This window comes from Lithobates pipiens, unplaced genomic scaffold, assembly GCF_037356315.1.
Source record: "Lithobates pipiens isolate NorthernLeopardFrog02 unplaced genomic scaffold, aLitPip1_a1.2 Scaffold_3, whole genome shotgun sequence".
NCBI lineage: Eukaryota > Metazoa > Chordata > Amphibia > Anura > Ranidae > Lithobates > Lithobates pipiens.
Genome location: NW_027507790.1, coordinates 83,890,807 through 83,914,441, shown reverse-complemented (window position 1 = coordinate 83,914,441; position 23,635 = coordinate 83,890,807). Strand labels below are relative to the sequence as shown.

At 45.5% G+C, this 23,635-nt stretch overlaps 1 protein-coding gene across 3 annotated transcripts in view; it reads right to left on the bottom strand.

Moving 5' to 3' along the window:
* The window catches only part of MORN3 (MORN repeat containing 3), a 57,591-nt gene that overhangs the window by 24,593 nt on the left and 9,363 nt on the right, over positions 1 to 23,635 (bottom strand). For all 3 annotated transcript variants that reach the window (XM_077461971.1, XM_077461972.1, XM_077461973.1), the window contains exon 4: positions 8,168 to 8,327. In XM_077461971.1, the coding sequence (XP_077318097.1) occupies positions 8,168 to 8,327 (160 nt within the window). The remainder of the gene's footprint in view (positions 1 to 8,167; positions 8,328 to 23,635) is intronic.

Here is a 23,635-nt window from a genome sequence, read left to right as displayed (position 1 = left end):
CTTACATATCCTATTAGGCCAGGTTCACACTGGTACAACATGACAGTCGTACTACTGTGAATCTGACTTTGCCCTGCAACTTCATGTCTGACTTCCATCTGACTTCTGGTATGAGGCTGGTACGAATCTTAAGGGAAACCCCACGCCAAAATTAAAAAAAAAAATCTGAGTCCTTCCCGCAAGACCATACCAGACCTTTCTAGTATGGATTTTAAGGGGAATCCCCATGCCAAAATTGAAAAAAAAAAAAAAAAAAAAAACACGTGGCCCCCCCCCCCCCCAAAATCCATACCAGACCCTTATCCGAGGACGCAGCCCATACCAGGCCACATGCCCTCAACATTGGGGGATGGGTGCTTTGGGGCAAGGGGGCTCTGCACCCCCTCACCCCAAAGCACCTTGTGGGACACAAGGGCCTCTTCCTGACAACCCTGAGTGGTAGTTGTCGGGGTCTGTGGGGGGGGGGGAACTATCGAAATCTGGAAGCTTCCTTTAACCCCCCCCCACCCTATGTGGATGAGTAAGGGGTACATTGGTGGGAGGGAGGTAGGGTGGCTGATGTTTCTTTTGTTTAGGGGCAAACAAGCCTCCCCCTGGTTGGCCGGCAGCACTACCTCCTCCCCCTCCCCGCATTTGCTCTAGGTCGGTCGGGTCACCCGCACACCCCCCCCCCCCTCAGTCGGTTGGTCGGTTGTTCATCCAGCTGGCACTTACCCTATCTAGGTTGCAGGTGGGGGGGGGGGGTGCAGTTATGGGCTCCTGTGTCCTATCCAGTTCTTCTGCATCACGGTGGCTTCCGCCGCACATCTCCCTTCTCCTCCTAGGTATCCAGTCCAATAGGATCACCCATCCTTTCAGCCAATTGGTTGACGGGTCTCAAGACCTGCTTCCTGATTGGCTGGGAAAAGGATTAGCGTGGCAATAGCGATTATTCATTCGCTATTGTCACATAACTGGGTGGGCTCGTAGCACAGTGCTCTGCGCCCCAAACCCGCCCTTTTTTGAAGCCTAATCTCTAATCACGAGATAAAAAAACAAAAACACCACCCCCAATTGGAATCCATGGTCCGGGCACCCTGCATGTAGGGCAGGGGGCTGGACGCATGGATGGGGGGGCGGCGCCCGTGCGCCTCTAATAGAGGGGCCACAACTGATTGTACCCCTACTTAATCACTCTAAAAGGTGTCAAAAATAAAAACAGTGCACAGGTTTTTGATATAGTCCTTTTATTAATGCAACTCCAATATATCTTCTCTCTCCGGTCTTCTCCCCTCTCCGGTTCTTCTCACTCCTCTGGTGATGTTTTCTCCCCTCTCCAGTTCTTCTCCCTCCGCTGTCTTCTTCTGCCTCCGGTTCTTCTTCCTCTCATTTCTTCTCCTGACGCTAGCTCCGCAGTTATGCAAGCTCCGCTCCATGCCAGTTCTTTTATAGACACAGGGCGTGGGCATTCGGTGACGTCATTCGGAGACCTCGCCCTTTTGTGACATCACCACCCCATCATGCCTTGGGCGGTGACATTTCAAGGGGGGGGGTACTATAACAGCGGGAGCTAGCATCGGGAGAAGACATCAGAAGAAGAACCGGAGGCAGCAGGAGAACCAGAGGAAGAAGACACGGACGAAGAAGAACCAGAGAGGGGAGAAGAGAGAAGACATCACCGGAAGAGGGAGAAGAACCGTAGGAGCTGCTTTAATAAAAGGACTATGTCAAAAACCTGTGCACTGTTTTTATTTATTTTTGCCAATTTTTTGGGCAAATGAGTAGGGGTTCAATGTACCCCTTTCTCACATAGGGTGGGGGGGCGGGATCTGGGATTCTTGTTAAAGGGGGCTTCCAGATTTCGATAAGCCCCCCGCCTTCAGACCCTAACAGCCATGACCCAGGGTTGTTGGGAAGAGGCTCTTGTACCCATAAGCATGGGGACAAGGTGCTTCGGGGTGGGGGCGCCGAGAAAGAAGAAATTAGTTTTTTTTGGATATTTATTATAGCAGAAGGTAAAAAATACTGTATTTTTTTCAAAATTGTTGCTCTTTTTATGTTTTTAGCAAAAAAAAATTAAAAACGCAGAGGTGATCAAATTCCACCAAAGAAAAGCTCTATTTGTGGGAAAAAAAGGACATAAATTTTGTTGGGGTACCGTGTCGCATGACCGCGCAATTTTCAGTTAAAGCGACGTAGTGCCGTATCACAAAAAATGGCCTGGCCAGGAAGTGGGTAAAGCCTTCCGACACTGAAGTGGTTAAACTGCACTCTCTACACTGTTCTGTACATTTCTTACTTACATTACAGACTACCATACTTAATGTATGTTACATACTCCAGAACCAAAGCAAGCTTTATTTTTGTCAAATAACATGGACCAATGAACTGTGTACGCCTTGTATGTTACATACTTAGGAATTCTGCTCTCTACAGCATGTGGTATATATCATCTGTATTTTGTGCTGCATGTTACATACTGTAACATGCTGTACGCTGTCTTATATTTTACATACAGTGGACCACTGAACTCTGTATGCTCTACTGTATATTCCATACTTTGGACTTTTGCAACCTGTTCATTGTGTTATCCATTAGATACCACAGACCAAGAGATTAAACAATCTCTTGGCTGATTGGCTAAGAGTGGGAATTTATGCAGTATCTGCAGGCTACTCCTGATCTGTGCAGACACACTCAAACCCATTTTTTGGGTGGGGGCAATCATCAGCAAGAATAGAGTTCCCAAGTCATTCATTATTGCTACTCTTCCATAGGAGGTACCTGCACAGTAAACGCACATGAATGGTCACCCTATGTCCGAAGCTGTAATCAGTTTACGCTGGCTATACATTATACAACTTTCCTTTAGCTTTGCAAAAACCATATAATATGAGGTCAGATCTAAAACACTTTCAAAGTTGTATGCCGCCAGGCAGACCCTTGCACTATATAGTTGAAGAAAATTGAACTAGAAAATTGTATAAATACATGGCCAGCTTTTGTGTAAGTATCTTATTTGTGTGTGGGGTCTCAAACTGGCGGACCTCCTGTTGCAGAACTACAAGTCCCATCATGCCTTTGCCTATGAGAGTCATGCTTGTAACTGTCAGCCTCATGGGAGTGATGCAAAAGATTAAAGTGTAAAAGGCAACAGTTTGGAGTGGGCAGTGTCAGCTGAAGTGTGATAAGAAGAAAACAAATGTTTTATCAGATCATGAATACACCCTTGCCACTTATTCTCAGTGAGATATCTGTTGGTCTATGATGATTTTAAAGCTGGCCATGGATAATAGTGAACAGATACACATGCCTGATTTGCATATCTGCCAAAGTCCAGTTTCTGCACTAACCAAGAATGCTCCATTCACATGTACGCGGCTGTTTACTGTAATAGAAGATAGAGGGAAAGCTACACACAGACAATCCCGGATCTCACGTTTTTTGGGGCAGCAGCCTGCCGCACTATATACAGTTAGGTCCATATATGTTTGGACACAATTTTAGATTTTTTTTTCAAGTATTTACCAAAACACATTCAAGCTATAGTTATATAATGGATATGGGCTGAAAGTGCACACTCTCAGGTTTAATTTGAGGGTATGTACATCCAAATCGGAGGAAGGGTTTAGGAATTACAGCTCTTAAGAATAGCCATCCTCCTTTTTCAAGGGACCAAAAGTAATTGGACAATTGAATCAAACGTTGTTTCATGGCCAGGTGTGGGCTACTCCATCAATTAAGCAGCTAAAAGGTCTGGAGTTTATTCTAAGTGTGGTATTTGCATTTGGAATGTATTGCTGTGAACCTACATCATGCGTTTAAAGGAGCTGTGTTTCACATGCAAGTGAGACAGGCCATTGTAAGGCTTCAAAAACTACACAAATCCACCAGAGAGATAGCAGCAACATTAAGAGTGGCCAAATCAACAGTTTGGTACAGTATGAGGAAAAAAGAACGCGCTGGTGAGCTCAACAACATAAAAAAGCCTGGATGTCCATGGAAGACAACAGTGGTGAATGATCGCTGGATCCTCTCTATGGTAAAGAAAAACCCATTCACAACATCCAGACAAGTGAAGAACACTCTTCAGGAGGTGGGCAAATAACTGTCAAAGTCTACAGTCAAAAGAAGACTTCATGAGAGCAAATACAGAGGGTTCACCACAAGGTGGAACCTATTCATAAGCCTGAAGAATAGAAAAGCCAGATTTAGATGTCAAAAAAACATCTAAAAAAGCCAGACCAGTTCTGGAAAAGCATTCTTTGGTCAGATGAAACTAAAGCCTCATACACATGATCGGACTTTATACAAAAATCCACAGGAAAGTTTGTACAAAGGGCGTCGGCCATGAACTTGTATTGCATACACACGGCAGGACTTTTTCAGCCAACTTTCACCAAATCATGTGTTTTTTCTGCTCTTTACTGCCACCTTTGGTCAACTTCTGTATTGTTGTCTGATCTTTTGCATTGGTTCTGAGCATGCGTGTTTGTACTTTGCACAAAAGTCCTATGGTTTTCTGTACAAACGATCGGACTTTGCTCCATCTGATTTTTGTTGCCGAAAGGTTTGTCCGTTCGCACAGCCAACAAAAGTCCGATGGAAACCGAAAAAGTTTGTCTGATGGAGCATACACGCGGTTGGATGTTGCTTTAAAACAGCTAATTTGCATGTTTGTTGTCAAAAAGTCAGATCATGTGTATGAGTCTTAAGATTAATCTGTACCAGAATGACGGGGAAAAAAAAAGTGTGGAGAAGGCTTGGAACAGCTCATGATCCAAAGCACATGGTGGAGGCAGTGTGATGGCATGGGCATGCATGGCATCCTTGTGACAGAAGACAGAAGCAGCCAGATGAATTCTGCAGTGTTTAGAGATATACTGTCAGCCCAGATTCAGGCAAATGCAGCAAAGTTGATTGGACGGTGCTTCACAGTACAGATGGACAATGATCCAAAATACACCGCAAAAGCAACCCAGGAGCTTTTGAAGGAAAAGAAGTGGGATATTCTGCAATGGCCGAGTCAATCACCTGATCTCAACCCAATTCAGCATGCATGTCACTTGCTGAAGGCAAAACAAAAGGCAGAAAGACCCACAAAGAACAACTAAAGACAGCTGTAGCAGTGTTGCCAACCATCATTATTTTTACTGGTAACCAGTAAAAAAACTGCACTTTCTCCTGCCAGTAAATGCTGGTAAGAGGAAAAGGTTGCCAGTAAAAAAAATAAATAAAATAAAAATGGCTGTGGCGCTTGGCTCGGAACTGTGCATGCGCAGCTCGGGTCCGGAGCCAGCTGAGACCACCCGAGTGCCTGCTACAGTGTGTTTGGGCAGTGCTGGTGGGGGCGCATCTGGCAGAGGTGGTGCCTGTGCGTGTCATGTGATGTCATGCTGCAAGGGAGTAGAGTGGCCAGATCCTCATTTGCAGGTCTGGAGTGGGACTGTTAGTGCTGTTTGGACTGGAGTGGACTGAAGGGACCACCTGGCATGGAGAGAGACTGTCACTGACTCAGGAGGGAACGTGTTGGTGATTATGTGAGTGTGCCTGTCCATTCTAATTTCCTGCCCTCCTGAGTCCTGTCCCTGAGCCACTTACTATATTTCTAAATAAAATAAGAAATTTGCTGTAGTATCTACCTTAAATCATATTGCTAATTGCATATTGTACTTATTTGTAGCCTAAATACTGACATTTGCACTTAAAACTGTAATTTTGTAACTTTTAGAAATGCCAGAAAAAACGTGCCTGGGCCATTAAGTTTTGGGTGTTGCGTCAGTAAATTTGGCATGGAGGTGGTAATATCCTGTCATGGGGGTGTTTCTCTGCAGCAGAGACTGGAGCCTTTGTCAGGATAGAAGGAAAAATGGATCGGGCAAAATACCATCAAACTATTGAGTATAATCTGCTGCCCTCTGCCAGAAAGTTGTCAGCGTGAAAAAGGTTTACCTTCCAACATGACTATGACCCAAAGTACGCAGCAAAATTGACCACACAGTGGTTGAAGGAGAAAAGGGTGAATGTCCTTGCATAGCTTAGTAAGAGCCCAGACTTAAACCCCATTGAAAATCTGTGGAATGACTTGAAGACTGCAGTTCACAAATGGTCAACATCGAATTTAACTGAATTTGAGCAGTTCTAAAAAGAAGAGTGGGCAAATACTGCAAAGTCTAGATGTGCAAAGTTAGTAGAGACATATCCCAACAGACTAAAGCCTGTACTTAAAGCAAAAGGGATTTCAACAAAATACTGACATAAGGGGGTGATACATTTTCCAGCTCAGTGATTCTGTTTTTAAATATTTTTTCTTTTTTTCTGATATGTTGGGTTATATCTTTCACTTGGATGTTATCTGTTAAATACAGCTGGATTAAACAATTTAAAATGCACATTACAGTAACTAAGTAATAAAAGGCTACTAAATGTCAGCAAAAAATATTTAGACTTTAGCACTTGTTTATGTGTGACCAAGTCTTTTCCATTTCACCTCTAGTTTTTTCAGGTTTACAGATGGCAGATGGCCATATCAATGTTTGATACATGAAAGAGCATTTATACTAGAACTATAAAAACTTAAAGAGGAAGTAAACCCTGATGGGTTTACTTCCTCTTTTTTTCCCTGCAAAGGTAAAGCATAATGGACTACTATGCATCGCATAGTAGCTAATTATGTGTCACTTACCTGACACAGGAGCCAGCGAAGTCGCCGCTGTCCCCTGTAGTCCACCGCATCCATGTTGCTGGTGGCGTCTCGCAGCTCCGACGAATCACAGCGGCGCAGCCGCGATGACGTCACTCCCGCGCATGCGCACGGGAGTCGCGTCTCGCAGCTCCGCCGCTGCCATACGGCGAAGCCGCGATGACGTCACTCCCGCGCATGCGTACGGGAGTCGACAAATTAGGCAAATCCATTCTTGGATTTGCCGCATTTAGTGCGCCTGCGCGCCGCTGTCTACGGCGCATGCGCCGTAGACAGCGGTGCCCATTTTCGGGCAAATATCTCCTAAACCATATAGGTTTAGGAGATATTGCTTTGACCTACAGGTAAGCCTTAATCTAGGCTTACCTATAGGTCCAAGTTGTTTGGAAGGGTTTACTTCCTCTTTAAGGTCTCAAGCATTTTTAATAACATTTCCCCACAGAAGTAATGAAGCAAGGCTACACAGAATGCATACTACAGTGTTCTTTGCTGCAGAGACATTGTAATTTAAAGTGATTGTAAAGGATTGTTTTTTTTTTTTTTTAATAACAAATATATCATACTTACCTCCAGTGTGCAGCTCATTTTGCACAGAGTGGCCCTGAACATCCTCTTCTGTGGTCCCCCAGTGGCTCCTCCCCGCATCAGATAACCCCATAAGAGAAGCGCTCTCCCGGGGGGTAACCTTGGGGGCGCGCTCCCGAGTCCAGCATTTGCATCCACAGACACGAATGCCGGACTCGGCTCCGCCCCCCGGGTAATTGGATTTGATTGACAGCAGCGTAAGCCAATGGCTGCGCTGCTATCAATCTATCCAATCAAGAGCCGGGCCCCGTGGAGAGAGAGACAGCGCGTCCCGCCAAGGAGATGAAGGGGCTGAGGTAAGTAAAACGGGGCGGTGACTATCAGGTGTTGTTTCACCTTAATGCATAGGATGCACGAAGGTGAAAAAACATGACAAAGCGAATCACCGCCAGCTTTATTTATAATCATGGTCCTGAAAGCACTCCACAACAGGATGGATATATACTGTAAAATATATATATATATATATATATATATATATATATATATATATATATATATATATATATATATATATATATATATACATACACACATACACATACACACACACACACACACACACGGTATATATCCATCCTGTTGTGGAGTGCTTTACACAGTGGTACACAGTGGTACACCACAGATACCCAGTGCAGTGGTGATCAAATACCACCAAAAGAAAGTTCTATTTGTGAGAAAAAAAAATACATTAATTTTAGTTGGGTACAGCGTGGCATGACAGTGCAACTGTCAATTAAAGTAACGCAGTTCTGTATAGCAAAAAATTGCCTGGTCATGAAGAGGGTAAATCTTCAAGGGGGTCAAGTGGTTAACCTTCATAATAGTTCAAAGTGGTTTGGTGAGAAGTACATTGCATAATTACACAACAAATCCTGTAATTATACACATAATACATACCTAATCGTAACATTCCCTGCCCACAGTGCTTATCTTCCAGCCATTCTCCTTCATATAGATCTCCATTGGCAAAGTGCATTCTACCCCAGCCACTTCTTTGTCCAGCCTTCCAGTCTCCTTCATAATACTCTGTGTCTGTGTAGAAATAAGTTCCATAGCCCTATAAAGCAATCACAATGTAATTAATATAATGTCGTGTATGTTGCTTGCATTGCCTACGCGCTTACACTTCCTATGCAGCACCTTGCACATGTTCAATTTCTCTTCTATGCCATGTTGCAATGCAAAATTCCTGTCTGTTATAATCCATATTTACAAAACAATAACAAACACCATGAGGGAAACGCAATTTTAATTATTTACACAACTTTTGATTTTTCACAAAAGTGAAAGGAAAAAGTGATAATTGTTAAATGTTAGGTATTTATCATTTTTTTTTGTCTCAGAAGCAGTAAAACAGAGGTTCTAGCTATTTTCTTCTGTATAGTTTTACACGGAGATACAGTTTAACATATGACAAATGATTCCCAGAGCAATATGGGCAAGCCAAAAACAAACAGCTCACTAAAACCTCAGATGGAGCCATTCAGTAAGGAATGCATTACTCCTCTGTTTGTTAAGTTTAGTTTGAGCTACGGAAACAACAAGCTTTTTACCACAGGGCAGTTACGTGTATTTGCCCTACTGCAGGCTCTAATGGGGGTTACAAAATATTAACCACTTCAAGCCCAAGGCAATTCTAGTACTCCTCTCCTACATGTAAAAATCATAATTTTTTTGCTCGAAAATTACTCAGAACCCCCAACATTATAGGTTTATTTTAGCAGAGAACCTAGGGAATAAAAGGCTGATCGTTGCAACTTTTTATGTTACACGGTATTTTTTCGCAGCAATTTTTTTAAAGCGTTGTTTTTTTTGTTTTTAAACTTTTTCATGAATTAAAGAAAACAAAAAACACTATTGCCCTGTACCCATGGTCAGAAATTCAGACGTAAAAAGTCTGATCGGATTATATTTTTGGAAAATCGTGTGTGGGCTCTATCAGACTTTTTTAGTCGGAAAAAAATTTGAGAGCAGGATCTAAAATTTTCCGACAAAAAAAAAACTGATCAGACTTTTTCCGATCGTTTGTACAGAATTCCGACGGACAAAGTGCCACGCATGCTCAGATAAAATTACGAGTCCAAAGCTATTGGCTACTAGCCTCTATGTAGTTCTATCTTACGCAACAAACGTCACCACGTTCCGAACGTTCGGATTTTCCAACAACTTTGTCTGACCGTGTGTATGCAACAACAGTTTCGGAAAAAATCTGACGGATTTTGTGGTCGGAATGTCTGACCGTGTGTACAAGGCATAAAGTTAGCACAAATTATTTGTATACTGTGAATGATGATGTTACACTGAGTAAATAGATACCCAATGCTTTAAAATTGTGCACACTCGTGGAATGGTGCCATATTTTGGTACTTAAAAATCTCCATAGGCAACGCTTTAAAATTTTTGACAGGTTACATGTTTAGAGTTACAGAGGAGCTCTTGATCTAGAATTATTGCTCTCTCTCTAATGTTCACAGCGATACCTCACATGTGTGGTTTGAACACCGTTTACATATACAGGTGCTTCTGCATGCGAGCACACATGGGAACTGGGGGCACTTTAAATTTTAGTTTTTTTATTTTGTATTACTTTTATTTTTACACTTTCCCTTTAAGAATTTTTTTTATCACTTTTATTCCTGTTACAAGGAATGTAAACATCCCTTGTAATAGGAATAGGGAATGACAGGTCTTCTTCATGGAGATATGTGGGGTCAGACCCCACATCTCTCCTCGAGGATGGAAAGCCTGAGATAAAAAATAAATAAAAAATACGACCTCATTTACATCTGATGAGGTCGGGAGTGACGTCGCGCCCGGCCTCCGAAGGTCATCAGTCAGCTCTATAGTAAATGGGTGCTGCTGGCCAATTAAACCTGCCACCCAGTGTATACAGCACATGTAGGCAGTGGGCTCCTGGCCGGCATCCGCTAAAGTTTTTGGAAGTGCGGATTGGCTCAGTGCCCAGGAATGATATCAGCGGAAGTTGCGTCGTAATGACACGAATAAGCCTCAACACGTTTCCACCATCAAAAGTCACCACTAAGTCATCTTAATAGACATTAGAGAGCAGTTTCATGATTTGGGTGATGTTTAATGTCTGTTGGAAACCATTTGACAGCCCTGAATGAGTGGACTGGCTAGAAAACCTGCAGTGCTCCACATAGGTAGTATAAGGAGAGTAGCTGTAGCAAAGTCATTGTGATGTTGGATCGTGCATGACCATCTGACTGCTCACAAAATGCCTACAGTTTACTTTACTCCCATTTAGGATTTTTAATCAACCACAAATGGTGAATTGTAGTAACTTTTCTCTTTCTTGTATACTCTAATCCCCTGTACACATGGACTTTCCGACGGAAAATGTGCAATTGGACTGTGTTATCGGGAATTCCGATCGTGTGTGGGCTCCATCGGACTTTTTCCATTGGAATTTCCGACACACACAGTTTTGAGATCTGGATCTAAAATTTTCCGACAACAAAATCCGATCGTTTAAATTCTGATCTTGTGTATACAATTCCGACGAACAAAATGCCACACATGCTCAGAATAAATTACGAGACGAAAGCTATTGGCTACTTGCCTTTTTATAGTCCCGTTGTACATGGCTTACATCACATCGTTCTGAACGATCGGATTTTCCTGACAACTTTGTGCGACCGTGTGTATGCAAGACAAGTTTGGGCCAAAATCCGTCGGGAAAAAAAAATCGGAGAGATTTTGTCGTCGGAATGTCTGACCGCGTGTACAGGGCATAAAGGTACCTTCATACCATAGACTGCATGTGGCAGTGCGTGCACGGTCCAAATTGCAGAGAATAGTTTTTTTTTTTACAGTCCGTTCACAATGGTGCAATTTCAGATGTGACTTGAGTTGCACAAAATCACATGAGAATGGAAATCACATTGTTTTCAATGGTGCCCATTTGTATCAATGCATCAGCATTGGCCCCAAAGAATATGTAAACCCCATCCAAGTTGCACTATATAATTGCATTGAAATTCAGATCAAATTCTGATTGTAGCAGTGTGAACCTAGACCAGGAGTAGGCAACCCCCGGCACAGGTGCCACAAGCGGCACGCAAAGCCTCATTTGTCGGCACGAGACTCCCTCCCCATCAGCAGAGCAGGGCAGTGTCAGTGAAACACAGCGGGGGGCTACAGTGGTGGGACAGGTGAGCAGGGGGGGGTACAGTGATCTGAGGTGAGAAGGTGCAACAATTAAGGCTGATCTGAGGACTGGAGGTGCAGGAATTGGCGCTGATCTGAAGACAGAAGATGCAGGAATTGAGGCTGATCTATGGACTGGAGGTGCAGGAATTGGGGCTGATCTGCGGACTGGAGGTGCAGGAATTGGGGCTCATCTGAGGACTGGAGGTGCAGGAATTGGGGCTCATCTGAGGACTGGAGGTGCAGGAATTGGGGCTCATCTGAGGACTGGAGGTGCAGGAATTGGGGCTCATCTGAGGACTGGAGGTGCAGGAATTGGGGCTCATCTGAGGACTGGAGGTGCAGGAATTGGGGCTCATCTGAGGACTGGAGGTGCAGGAATTGGGGCTCATCTGAGGACTGGAGGTGCAGGAATTGGGGCTCATCTGAGGACTGGAGGTGCAGGAATTGGGGCTCATCTGAGGACTGGAGGTGCAGGAATTGGGGCTCATCTGCGGACTGGAGGTGCAGGAATTGGGGCTCATCTGAGGACTGGAGGTGCAGGAATTGGGGCTCATCTGAGGACTGGAGGTGCAGGAATTGGGGCTCATCTGAGGACTGGAGGTGCAGGAATTGGGGCTCATCTGAGGACTGGAGGTGCAGGAATTGGGGCTCATCTGAGGACTGGAGGTGCGGGAATTGGGGCTCATCTGAGGACTGGAGGTGCGGGAATTGGGGCTCATCTGAGGACTGGAGGTGCGGGAATTGGGGCTCATCTGAGGACTGGAGGTGCGGGAATTGGGGCTCATCTGAGGACTGGAGGTGCGGGAATTGGGGCTCATCTGAGGCCTGGAGGTGCAGGAATTGGGGCTCATCTGAGGCCTGGAGGTGCAGGAATTGGGGCTCATCTGAGGACTGGAGGTGCAGGAATTGGGGCTCATCTGAGGACTGGAGGTGCAGGAATTGGGGCACATCTGAGGACTGGAGGTGCAGGAATTGGGGCTCATCTGAGGACTGGAGGTGCAGGAATTGGGGCTCATCTGAGGACTGGAGGTGCAGGAATTGGGGCTCATCTGAGGACTGGAGGTGCAGGAATTGGGGCTCATCTGAGGACTGGAGGTGCAGGAATTGGGGCTCATCTGAGGACTGGAGGTGCAGGAATTGGGGCTCATCTGAGGACTGGAGGTGCAGGAATTGGGGCTCATCTGAGGACTGGAGGTGCAGGAATTGGGGCTCATCTGAGGACTGGAGGTGCAGGAATTGGGGCTCATCTGAGGACTGGAGGTGCAGGAATTGGGGCTCATCTGAGGACTGGAGGTGCAGGAATTGGGGCTCATCTGAGGACTGGAGGTGCAGGAATTGGGGCTGATCTGAGGATTGGAGGTACAGAAATTGTGGCTTATTCTTAGGACTGGAGGTGTAGGAATTGAGGCTGATCTGAGGACTGGAGGTGCAGGAATTGAGGCTGATCTGAGGACTGGAGGTACAGGAATGGAGGCTGATCTGAGGACTGGAGGTACAGGAATTGAGGCTGATCTGAGGACTGGAGGTGCAGAAATTGGGGCTGATCTGAGGACTGGAGGTACAAGAATTGTGGCTTATTCTTAGGACTGGAGGTGCAGGAATTGGGGTTGATTTGAGGACTGGAGGTGCAGGAATTGTACGAACTTGCAAATTTATATTGGTGGAAAGTACCACATTTGTGCCAAAAAAGAGGAAAGTAGCGCACTGCAGGCAAACATAAGTGACAAGGTAGAAAAAGCCACCCCAGATTATCAATTCTTGACAAAGTAGGCTCAGCCCCATAAGTAACTGGGGACATATGCAATACTGTATGTGATTATTATGAAGTACTGTATCTAGATGGAGCTTTAGGCTTATTTAGGCTTTAGGCTTATTTTCACATATTTATCTGGATTAACTATTGTTGTGACACTCCATTAGGGATGAGCCGAACACCCCCCGGTTCGGTTCGCACCAGAACTTTCGAACGGACCCCGCGTTCGTAACGAACGTTAGAACCCCATTGAAGTCTATGGGACTCGAACGTTCGAAATGGAAAGTGCTAATTTTAACGGCTGATATGCAAGATACTGTCCTAAAAAGGGTTTGGGGACCTGACTCCTGCCTCAGGGGACATGGGTCAATGCAATAAAAAGTTTTAAAAGCGGCCGTTTTGGCGGGAACACTGATTTTAATGACGATTAAAGTGAAAAAAAAAATGAAATATTCCTTTAAATATGGTGCCTGGGGGGTGTCTGTAGTATGCCTGTGAAGTGCCACGTGTTTCCCGTGTTTAGAACAGTCCCTGCACAAAATGACATTAAACGGAAATAACACCATTTAAAACTACTTGCGGTTTTAATGTTATATCTGGTTCCTGCAATATGGTTGAAAATCATTCAGAAAAATGGCATGGGTAGCCCTCCCTGCCCATTACCAGCCTATTTGGGTCTTGTACGCATATTAAGGGGAACCCCGTACCCATATTAAAAAAAGGAAATGTGTGTGGCCCCCAGGCCCTATATACTCAGAACAGCAGTATACAGGTAGTGCAAACAAGACAGGGACTGTGTAGGTTTGTTGTGTTAAGTTGAATCTGTTTGTAATTTTCAACTGGTACATTTTTAAAGTGTAGCTCCAGTCAAAAAAACTATTTTTAAGCTTTTTGGAAAACATAGGGAAGGGTTATCACCCCTGTATAATTTGTTTTGTCGTCCATCTTTTTTCATCTCACTTGCTGTTGTCTCCTTCCGTTTGCAAGTAGGAGATGTTTGTAAATTGGATGTTTGAAAGTAGGGGCCTGCCCTATATGCTCTGCAGAAATGGCGGAACAAGGTGTTGGTTTTGCCACAACATTGTAAGCCCTCAAAGTGACTCTTGGTGGGCGCTGGAGCGCCCTGCTGTGAACGATTATATCAAGAATTGTAATTACATGCCATTGTTGAACAGTGGTAGAAAAATTGACCTTTGGTGGTTGTGGTGCTGGTGCCACAACACTATAAGTCCTCACCGTTACTCTGGGTGGGCACAGGAAGGGGCCCTCCTGTGAAATATTATATCAAGAATTGTAATTACATGTCCCTGTTAAACAGGGGCAGAAAAATTGGGCCTTAGGCACTGGTGCCATCACACTGCAACCTCTGCCATATACTCTAGTTTTATTGCAGGAATTAGCCCTGCTGCAAAGCATTGCATCAAAAATTGTACTTAAACGCCCCTGTTAAACAGGGGCAGAAAAATTGGGCCTTAGGCACTGGTGCCATCACACTGCAACCTCTGCCATATACTCTAGTTTTATTGCAGGAATTAGCCCTGCTGCAAAGCATTGCATCAAAAATTGTACTTAAACGCCCCTGTTAAACAGGGGCAGAAAAATTGGGCCTTAGGCACTGGTGCCATCACACTGCAACCTCTGCCATATACTCTAGTTTTATTGCAGGAATTAGCCCTGCTGCAAAGCATTGCATCAAAAATTGTACTTAAACGCCCCTGTTAAACAGGGGCAGAAAAATTGGGCTGCTGGCATCACCCAGAACCAAAAATGTTCTTCCAACATATCAGCGGAGGAGGAAGAGGATAGACAATCAACATAACAGGACAGTCACTCAGCATCAGCATAGGCAGTCTTGAAGGGATGTGGTATTTCAAAAAAAATTATTCGGATACATCAGCTTCAGGTGCTTGGTAGCTGTGGGTGATCCAAGACTGATTCATCTTGATGAAGGTCAGTCGATCAACTGATTCGGTGGACAGGCGCACCCTGTGATCGGTAACGAATCCACCAGCAGCACTGAAGGTGCGTTCCGAAAGAACGCTGGATGCAGGACAGGCCAGTAGCTCAATTGCATACTGTGCAAGCTCTGGCCAGTGATCCATCCTCAAGACCCAGTAAGCCAGAGGATTTTCAGTGGGAAAGGTGTCCAAGTCTGACCTTGCCCCTAGGTATTCCTGCACCATGTAAATTAGACGCTGGCGATGGGTGCTGGAACCAATCATACCTTGGGGCTGCGGACTAAAAAATTGTCTGAAAGCATCAGTCAGACGGCCACCTTCTCCACCGCTCCTTCTGACTGATGCCTCAGCAACACGTTGTCCAGGACCAGGAGTTTGTGACCTCCCAGTCTCTGGGAACGCGTTGCACAGAGCTTTCTGCAAGGCCTCCCGGAGATGTCTCATCCTCTGCTCCCTCTGCGATGGCAAGATAAGGTCGGCAACCTTACCCTTGTACCGTGGATCAAGGAGAGTGGCCAGCCAGTAATGGTCCCTCTCCTTGATCCGAAGAATACGAGGATCCTTCCGCAGGCTTTGCAGGATCAGGGAGGCCATGCAGCGTAGGTTAGCTGAGGCATTCGGTCCGGAGTCCTCTGGGTCACTAAGGACAACATGATCCGCAGCTACCTCCTCCCAGCCACGTACAAGTCCACGTGTTTCTTGGGACTGTAAATCATCCCTATAAGACTGCTGCTGCTGATGCTGAGTGCCAGCCTCCACCTCCATGCTGACACAATCATCCTCCTCCTCCTCTTCCTCCTCCTCACCCTCTTCCTGTGTGATGGGTGGCACAGCAGGAACACTGTCTGGATAAAGGGGGCCTTGAGAGGCAAGGAAGTCCTCCTCTTCCTGCCTCTGTTCTGCCTCAAGTGCCCTGTCCATTATTCCACGCAGCGTATGCTCCAAGAGGTGGACAAGAGGTACAGTGTCACTGATGCATGCACTGTCACTGCTCACCATCCTTGTGGCCTCCTCAAACGGTGACAGGACAGTGCATGCATCCCTGATCATGCCCCACTGGCGTGGTAAGAAAAAACCAAGCTCCCCTGACCCTGTCCTGGTGCCGTAGTCGCACAGGTACTCATTGATGGCCCTCTGCTGCTTGTGCAGCCGCTGCAGCATGGCCAATGTTGAGTTCCATCTGGTGGGCATGTCACATATAAGGCGGTTCTTGGGCAGGTTCAACTCCTTTTGGAGCTCAGCCAGCCGAGCACAGGCATTAAATGATCGGCAGAAATGCACACAGACTCTCCTGGCCTGTTTCAGGACATCCTGTAAGCCGGGGTACCTGCCCAAGAACCGCTGCACCACCAGGTTAAGGACGTGAGCTACACACATGGGCACATGGGTCAGTTGTCCCTGTCGGAGGGCGGAGAGGAGGTTGGTGCCATTGTCGCAAACCACCATTCCTGGCTTAAGCTGGCGTGGCGTCAACCACCTCTCGGCCTGCCCCTGCAGAGCTGACAAAACATCCGCCCCAGTGTGGCTCCTGTCCCCCAAACAAACCAGCGCAAGCACGGCATGGCATCGTTTTGCCTGCGTACTTGCGTAGCCCCTGCAACGCCTACGGAGCACCGCTGGTTCTGAGGACAGAGCACTGGAAGAGGCCATGGAGGAAGAAGAAGAGGAGGGGGTGGAGGAGAGAGGTGTGTCACAACCAATAGTAGCATTTTGGAGGCGTGGTGGCGGAACAACCTCCAACACTACTGCACCTTGTCCTGCATCCTTCCCAGCAGCCAGAAGAGTGACCCAATGGGCCGTGAAAGACAGGTAACGTCCCTGTCCATGCCTGCTGGACCATGAGTCAGCGGTAATATGCACCTTACCGCTGACCGCCCTGTCCAGCGAGGCAAGGACATTGCCTTCCACATGCCGGTAGAGAGCCGGAATCGCCTTCCGTGAGAAAAAGTGGCGTTTGGGGACCTGCCACTGAGGAACCGCACATTGTACAAACTCACGGAAGGGGGCCGAGTCTACCAACTGAAAAGGCAGCAGTTGAAGTGCTAGCAATTTAGCCAAGCTAGCATTCAACCGCTGGGCATGTGGATGGCTGGGAGTAAATTTCTTCCGCCGGTCCAGCAGCTGGGGCAGGGACATTTGCCTGCTATAATCGGACGTGGATGTACCACTAGCAGAGTTCCCGGAAGCACTTGGCTGTGACACACCTAATTCTACACCTTCATTCCTCTCAGAGCAGGTTTCAGAGAGGACTGAAGGTCTAGTGGGGTTGGAGATGCCAGCTGATGAGGAGCAAGGAGAGGTCCGCTTTGTTCTTTGGTGTGGGTCTTTGAGGTATGCTTGCCAACGAGCTGCATGGCAGGTCAACATATGTCTGGTCAAGCATGTGGTGCCCAAGCGGCTGATGTTTTGGCCACGTGAGATACGCTTGAGACATATGTTGCAAATAGCAGCGGTGCGATCTGATGCACTCGTCTCAAAAAAGGCCCACACCAAAGAACTTTTAGAATAACGCGCAGAGAAAGCGCTCTGCGCAGGCGGAGCTCTGCGGTGTGATTCAGTCGGTGTGCTGCCCCTAAGCTGGCCCCCAGAGGGCATCCTGCCTCGTTGGACATGTGCCTCCTCCTCCTCCTCCTCCCTCCTTCCAGGCACCCACGTGGAGTCAGTGCCCTCATCATCCCCTCCCTCTTCATCGCTGTAGCAAACCTGGCAGTATGCTGCAGCTTGTGGAACATGACTGCCAGATTGCTGTGCTTCTTGAGCATCCTCTCTCTCTGCGCTCACGCTACTGCCTTCCTCTAGCTGAGTGTCATCATCCGAGCCCACCAAACACTGGGCATCCTCCTGGAGCATGTACCCAACACTGTGCTCAAAGAGTTCAGGAGACTCCTCAGGAGGACGTGGTGGGTCTAGGGAAGGAGTCACTGATGATGACATTGAGAGGAGGACGATGTGTTGGCAGCTGCTTTTCTACTACCCTGAGACTGGGTGAGAGAGGATGAGGAGGATGAAGAGGGCTTGGTCATCCACTCTACCAAGTCGTTGGCATGTTGCGGTTCAACATGTCCAGCTGCAGAAAAGAAGGACAAGCATGTCCCATGGCCACGTGCTGATGACAATGCACCACGTCCACGACCAGCACTGTTGTCTCTAGACACAGAGCCTGCTTGCCCTCTTTTATCGGCTCGCGCCTGTCTGCCTCTCCTTGCTGGCCTTCCAGACATGGTAATGGCCTGAAGGGAGTTGGGTAAAACAGTAGTTGGGTAGTTTATATTGTGCTGGAGGCACACAACACCCACTAACTCCTGCAGATGCCTTTTTTATAGAACAGCAGAGTTAAATGGGTATATACAGATGTATACTGTGCTGTGCTGGAAGCACACACAACTTCCAATAACTCCTGCAGATGACAATCGGGCCCAAATAGAGAACAGCTATGTAGGTGGATTATAGCGGTATGTACTGGGTACAGAGCACGCACACAGCACGCACTATCTCCTGAGTGACACTACTGACTGCAAGCTCTATTGTTAAAGATGGACCACTAGCTATATAGGTGAGGTGAATATCACAGTGTATACTGCGGTCAGGGCACCAGACAATAACCAGAAAACAGCAGAGTTAAAGGGGTATATACAGATGTATACTGTGCTGTGCTGGAAGCATACACAACTTCCAATAACTCCTGCAGATGACAATCGGGCCCAAATAGAGAACAGCTATGTAGGTGGATTATAGCGGTATGTACTGGGTACAGAGCACACACACAGCACGCACTATCTCCTGAGTGACACTACTGACTGCAAGCTCTATTGTTAAAGATGGACCACTAGCTATATAGGTGAGGTGAATATCACGGTGTATACTGCGGTCAGGGCGCGCAGACAATAACCAGAAAACAGCAGAGTTAAAGGGGTATATACAGATGTATACTGTGCTGTGCTGGAAGCACACACAACTTCCAATAACTCCTGCAGATGACAATCGGGCCCAAATAGAGAACAGCTATGTAGGTGGATTATAGCGGTATGTACTGGGTACAGAGCACGCACACAGCACGCACTATCTCCTGAGTGACACTACTGACTGCAAGCTCTATTGTTAAAGATGGACCACTAGCTATATAGGTGAGGTGAATATCACGGTGTATACTGCGGTCAGGGCACGCAGACAATAACCAGAAAACAGCAGAGTTAAAGGGGTATATACAGATGTATACTGTGCTGTGCTGGAAGCACACACAACTTCCAATAACTCCTGCAGATGACAATCGGGCTCAAATAGAGAACAGCTATGTAGGTGTATATAGTGGTATGTACTGGGTACAGAGCACGCAGACAGCACGCACTAACACTACTGACTGCAAGCTCTATTATTAAAGCTAGATCACTAGCTATATAGGTGAGGTGAATATAGTGGTGTATACTGCGGTCAGGGCACAGACAGTAACCACTACACAAGAGCAAGATAGTAAATCAGCCAAAAACGATTGGTGTGTAACTGTGTTGAAGGTACACAGAACACCCACTGCTTCAGACGCCAACACACTACACGAGGCCGCCTTAATGGCGGCCTTATATAGTGTGGGGCGTGCACTACACAGCCTGAGCTATGATTGGCCACAGGCAGGATGCCTGTGGCCAACCATGGCTCTCCTCGCTGCTGGCGCTGCGATTGGCCAAGCATGCGGGGTCACAGTGCATGCTTGGCCAATCGTGAGACAGCAATGCATTGCGCCATCGCAGTGCATTGTGGGCCACACGAATTTTGCCGCGAACGGCCCAAACGTTCGGAATTCGGCGAACGCACGAACGACCGATGTTCGAGTCGAACATGCGTTCGACTCGAACACGCGTTCGACTCGAACACGAAGCTCATCCCTACACTCCATAGATTAAACTGCAGTTTACAACTTCAATTGTTTGACTCATCAGCAGTGATGTATCCCTCTTTGGGCAGCCAATTCTGAAGTTTCAGGAGGGAAGGGAAGGTAATGTGATGTGATGGCAATTAATTCCCCATCTTTCACTCATTTCTTCCTGCTATAATGGGCACATACAGGTCCTCACCTTTTGCTATTCCTTATGCCGCGTACACACAAACGTTTTTTCTGTCAGAATAAACTTTGGCGGTTTTTCCGACGGAGTTTCGACGGAGTTCCGCTGAAATGGACTTGCCTACACACGATCACACCAAAGTCCGATCGTTTAGAACGCAGTGACGTACGACACATACAACGGAACTAGAAAAAGGAAGTTCAATAGCTAGTAGCTGCCCTTGCGTAGTTTTTGTCTGTCGGAAAGATTTAAAACATGTTCTATTTCTATGGAAAAAAATATACCGCGCTAGGGAAAAACGTGAGAACAAATAAACTATGTGTAAAACAGGCAGCAGCAATAAATGTGATATAACACCCAACAGATATACAGAAATAGAAAACTGCGCCAACCCTATACCTAATTAAATAACAAAAAAAATTTGTGTCAAAATATGTAAGTAATTATTATTAAATGATTATAACAATCAAATAAACACCTTAAGTGCATAAAAAACACAGCAATACATAAAGAAAAAAATATCACAAACAAAAATCCAATCATAAAAAGTTCATATGTGAGTCCAGATAAGCGTTTGTGACACCACAGTGATTCAACACGATCCAAAAGCGCATAAAGTGCCCGTCACCGTATATTGAATGCGCTTACCAGAAAATGAACAAATTAGGGCGTTTGTATATATTCGATGGGTCCCATCAAAAGATATCCTCCTTTTTAGTGGGTCAGCTCTCCATCTCCTAATAGTACTTTCCAGATAATAATATACTCCGTGGTCCCAATAGGGAGCTCAGTAATTCCCAAAAAAGAAAGGAACTAACATGGCATAATATCGTTTGGACAATTTATTGAAAGAAAAAAAGTAGCACACTTACATGTGGATAGATAAAACACAGCGTGTAGAAACAGTACATAAAAAGCCGGCCGGCAAACAGGAGCCCGTCCTCCTCTCCAACAACGTGGTGGCGTCACTGCGTGCCTTCCCAGACGCGTTTCGTCATACCTGACGTTGTCAAATGGGAACGTTTCTATGTCCGTCAGAATTTTCAAAAAAAAAAAAAAAAAACTCCTCTGAAGCCCACACACGATCAGAATATCCGATGAAATGATTACGTCTGACTTTTTCTGACGGAAAGTCTGACCGTGTGTACACGGCATTACTCTATTTTAAGCACTACTTGAAACTTACTTATTGAAAGCCTGCTGAAGCCTGCTAGCAGCTTGTTTAAAGTGGCAATCAACACTCCCATTAGGATCTGTGTTTCACATTCACAAACTGGAGCTAAATGGTGCTTTAAAAACTTCAACAAAGTTGGCTGAAAGCTCTGCAAATGCTTTCTAAAGCTTGCTGTTCACACTGCTCATACATAAGGATGAGCTCTGTTGTGTTTGCACACCCCATGTGCGGAGCCCGCCAGGAAGTTGGCACTGCACAGCGCTAATCACAGGCAGTGAGACAATGTCCCGATGCGCGGCTGCAGAGATCAGGAAATGTCACACTGCCTGTGATTAGTGCAGCGATGCACCGACTTCCTTGTGGGCTCTGCACGTGGGGTGTGCAAACACGCCAGAGCTCATCCTTACTCTTACACAAGCTGAAACCCCTGTGAAACAGACCATATATTCCAGTCAATACTGTAACCAGCATTTTACAAGTACAGTTACAGAGGGAGGGGATATTTTGTGAGCAGCAAGTTAAAAAATGTTATGCTAGAAAATTATTTAGAACCCCCAAACATATTATATATATATATATATATATATATATATATATATATATATATATATATATATATATATATATATATATATATATATATATATATATATATATATATATATATTTTTTTTTTTTTTCTAACACCCTAGAGAATAAAATGGCAGTCGTTGCAATACTTTCTGATACACCATATTTGCACAGTGGTCTTACAAGCGCACTTTTTTGGGGAAAAATAAATGTTTTGAATTAAAAATGCGACAACAGTAAAGTTAGCCAATTTTTTTTTATATTTTGAAAGATAATGTTCTGCCGAGTAAATTGATACCCAACATGTCATGCTTCAAAATTGCACCCGCTCGTGGAATGGCGACAAACTTTTACCTTTAAAAATCTCCATAGGCGACGTTTAAAAAAATTCTACAGGTTGCATGTTCTGAGTTACAGAGGAGATCTCAGATCTCAGATTTACACTAAAATGCAAAAATAAAAATAATTTGTAATTTTAAAAAAATGGCCCTTTAAGAGCTGTGGGCGGAAGTGACATTTGACGTCGCTTCTGTCCTGCATTGTTATGGAGATGGGTGGGGGCCATCTTCCCCTCATCTGTCTTCATACCTAACAGGAGACAGGACGTGATCGCCTCCACCGCTGTCGACAGCTCCGGTAAGTGGCAGAGGGCACCCTCTCCTGCTGCCGACAAAAGTGATCTCGCAGCGAATCCATCACAAAGACCACTTTTATCTTGTAGCGGGCCACCCGCTGAAGAAGAGGATACCTGTGTTATGGCAGCTAGCTGTTTCCATAACAACGATATCCTCCTTCAAACAGTCAACATAAAACTGCAGCGGGCGATCCGTAAGTGGTTAACCCACTTATATAAAAACATTACATCTGCACTGTAATATAACAATAAATGTCTTTGTGCCTGTGTTAGGTAAAGAACCCTCTACGTAGTTTATGGTTAAACCTCTTTTCTTCTAATTTTAATGAGTGGCCAAGTGTCTTATTAATCTCCCTTCCATGAAAAAGTTGTATCCCTATTGTAGGGTCACCAGTATGGTATTTGTATATTAAAATCATATCCCCTCTCATGCATCTCTTCTCCAGAGAGAATAAGTTCAGAGCTTGCAACCTTTCCTCATAACTAATATCCTCCAGACCCTTTATTAGCTTTATTGCCCTTCTTTGAACTCGCTCCATTTCCAGTACATCCTTCCCGAGGACTGGTGCCCAGAATTGGACAGCATACTCTAGGTGCGGCCGGACCAGAGTCTTGTAGAGCGGGAGAATTATCATTTTATCCCTGGAGTAGATCCCCTTTTTAATGCCAATATTCTGTTTGCTTTGTTAGGCTCAGTAATGCCAAGCTGCTGCTATCATCTACTAGAACCCCCAGGTCCTTTTCCATCCTAGATTCCCCCAGAGGTTCTCCCCCAGTGTATAGATTGCATTCATATTTTTGCCACCCAAATGCATTATTTTAAATTTTTCTACATTAAACCTCATTTGCCATGTAGTTGCCTACCCGATTAATTTGTTCAGATGGTCTTGTAAGGTTTCCTCATCCTGCGGAGAAGTTATTGCCCTGCTTAGCTTAGTATCATCTGCAAATACAGAGATTGAACTGTTAACCCCATCCTCCAGCTTGTTTATGAAAAAATTTAATAGAATTGGTCCCAGCACAGAACCCTGGGGGTCACCACTACCCAC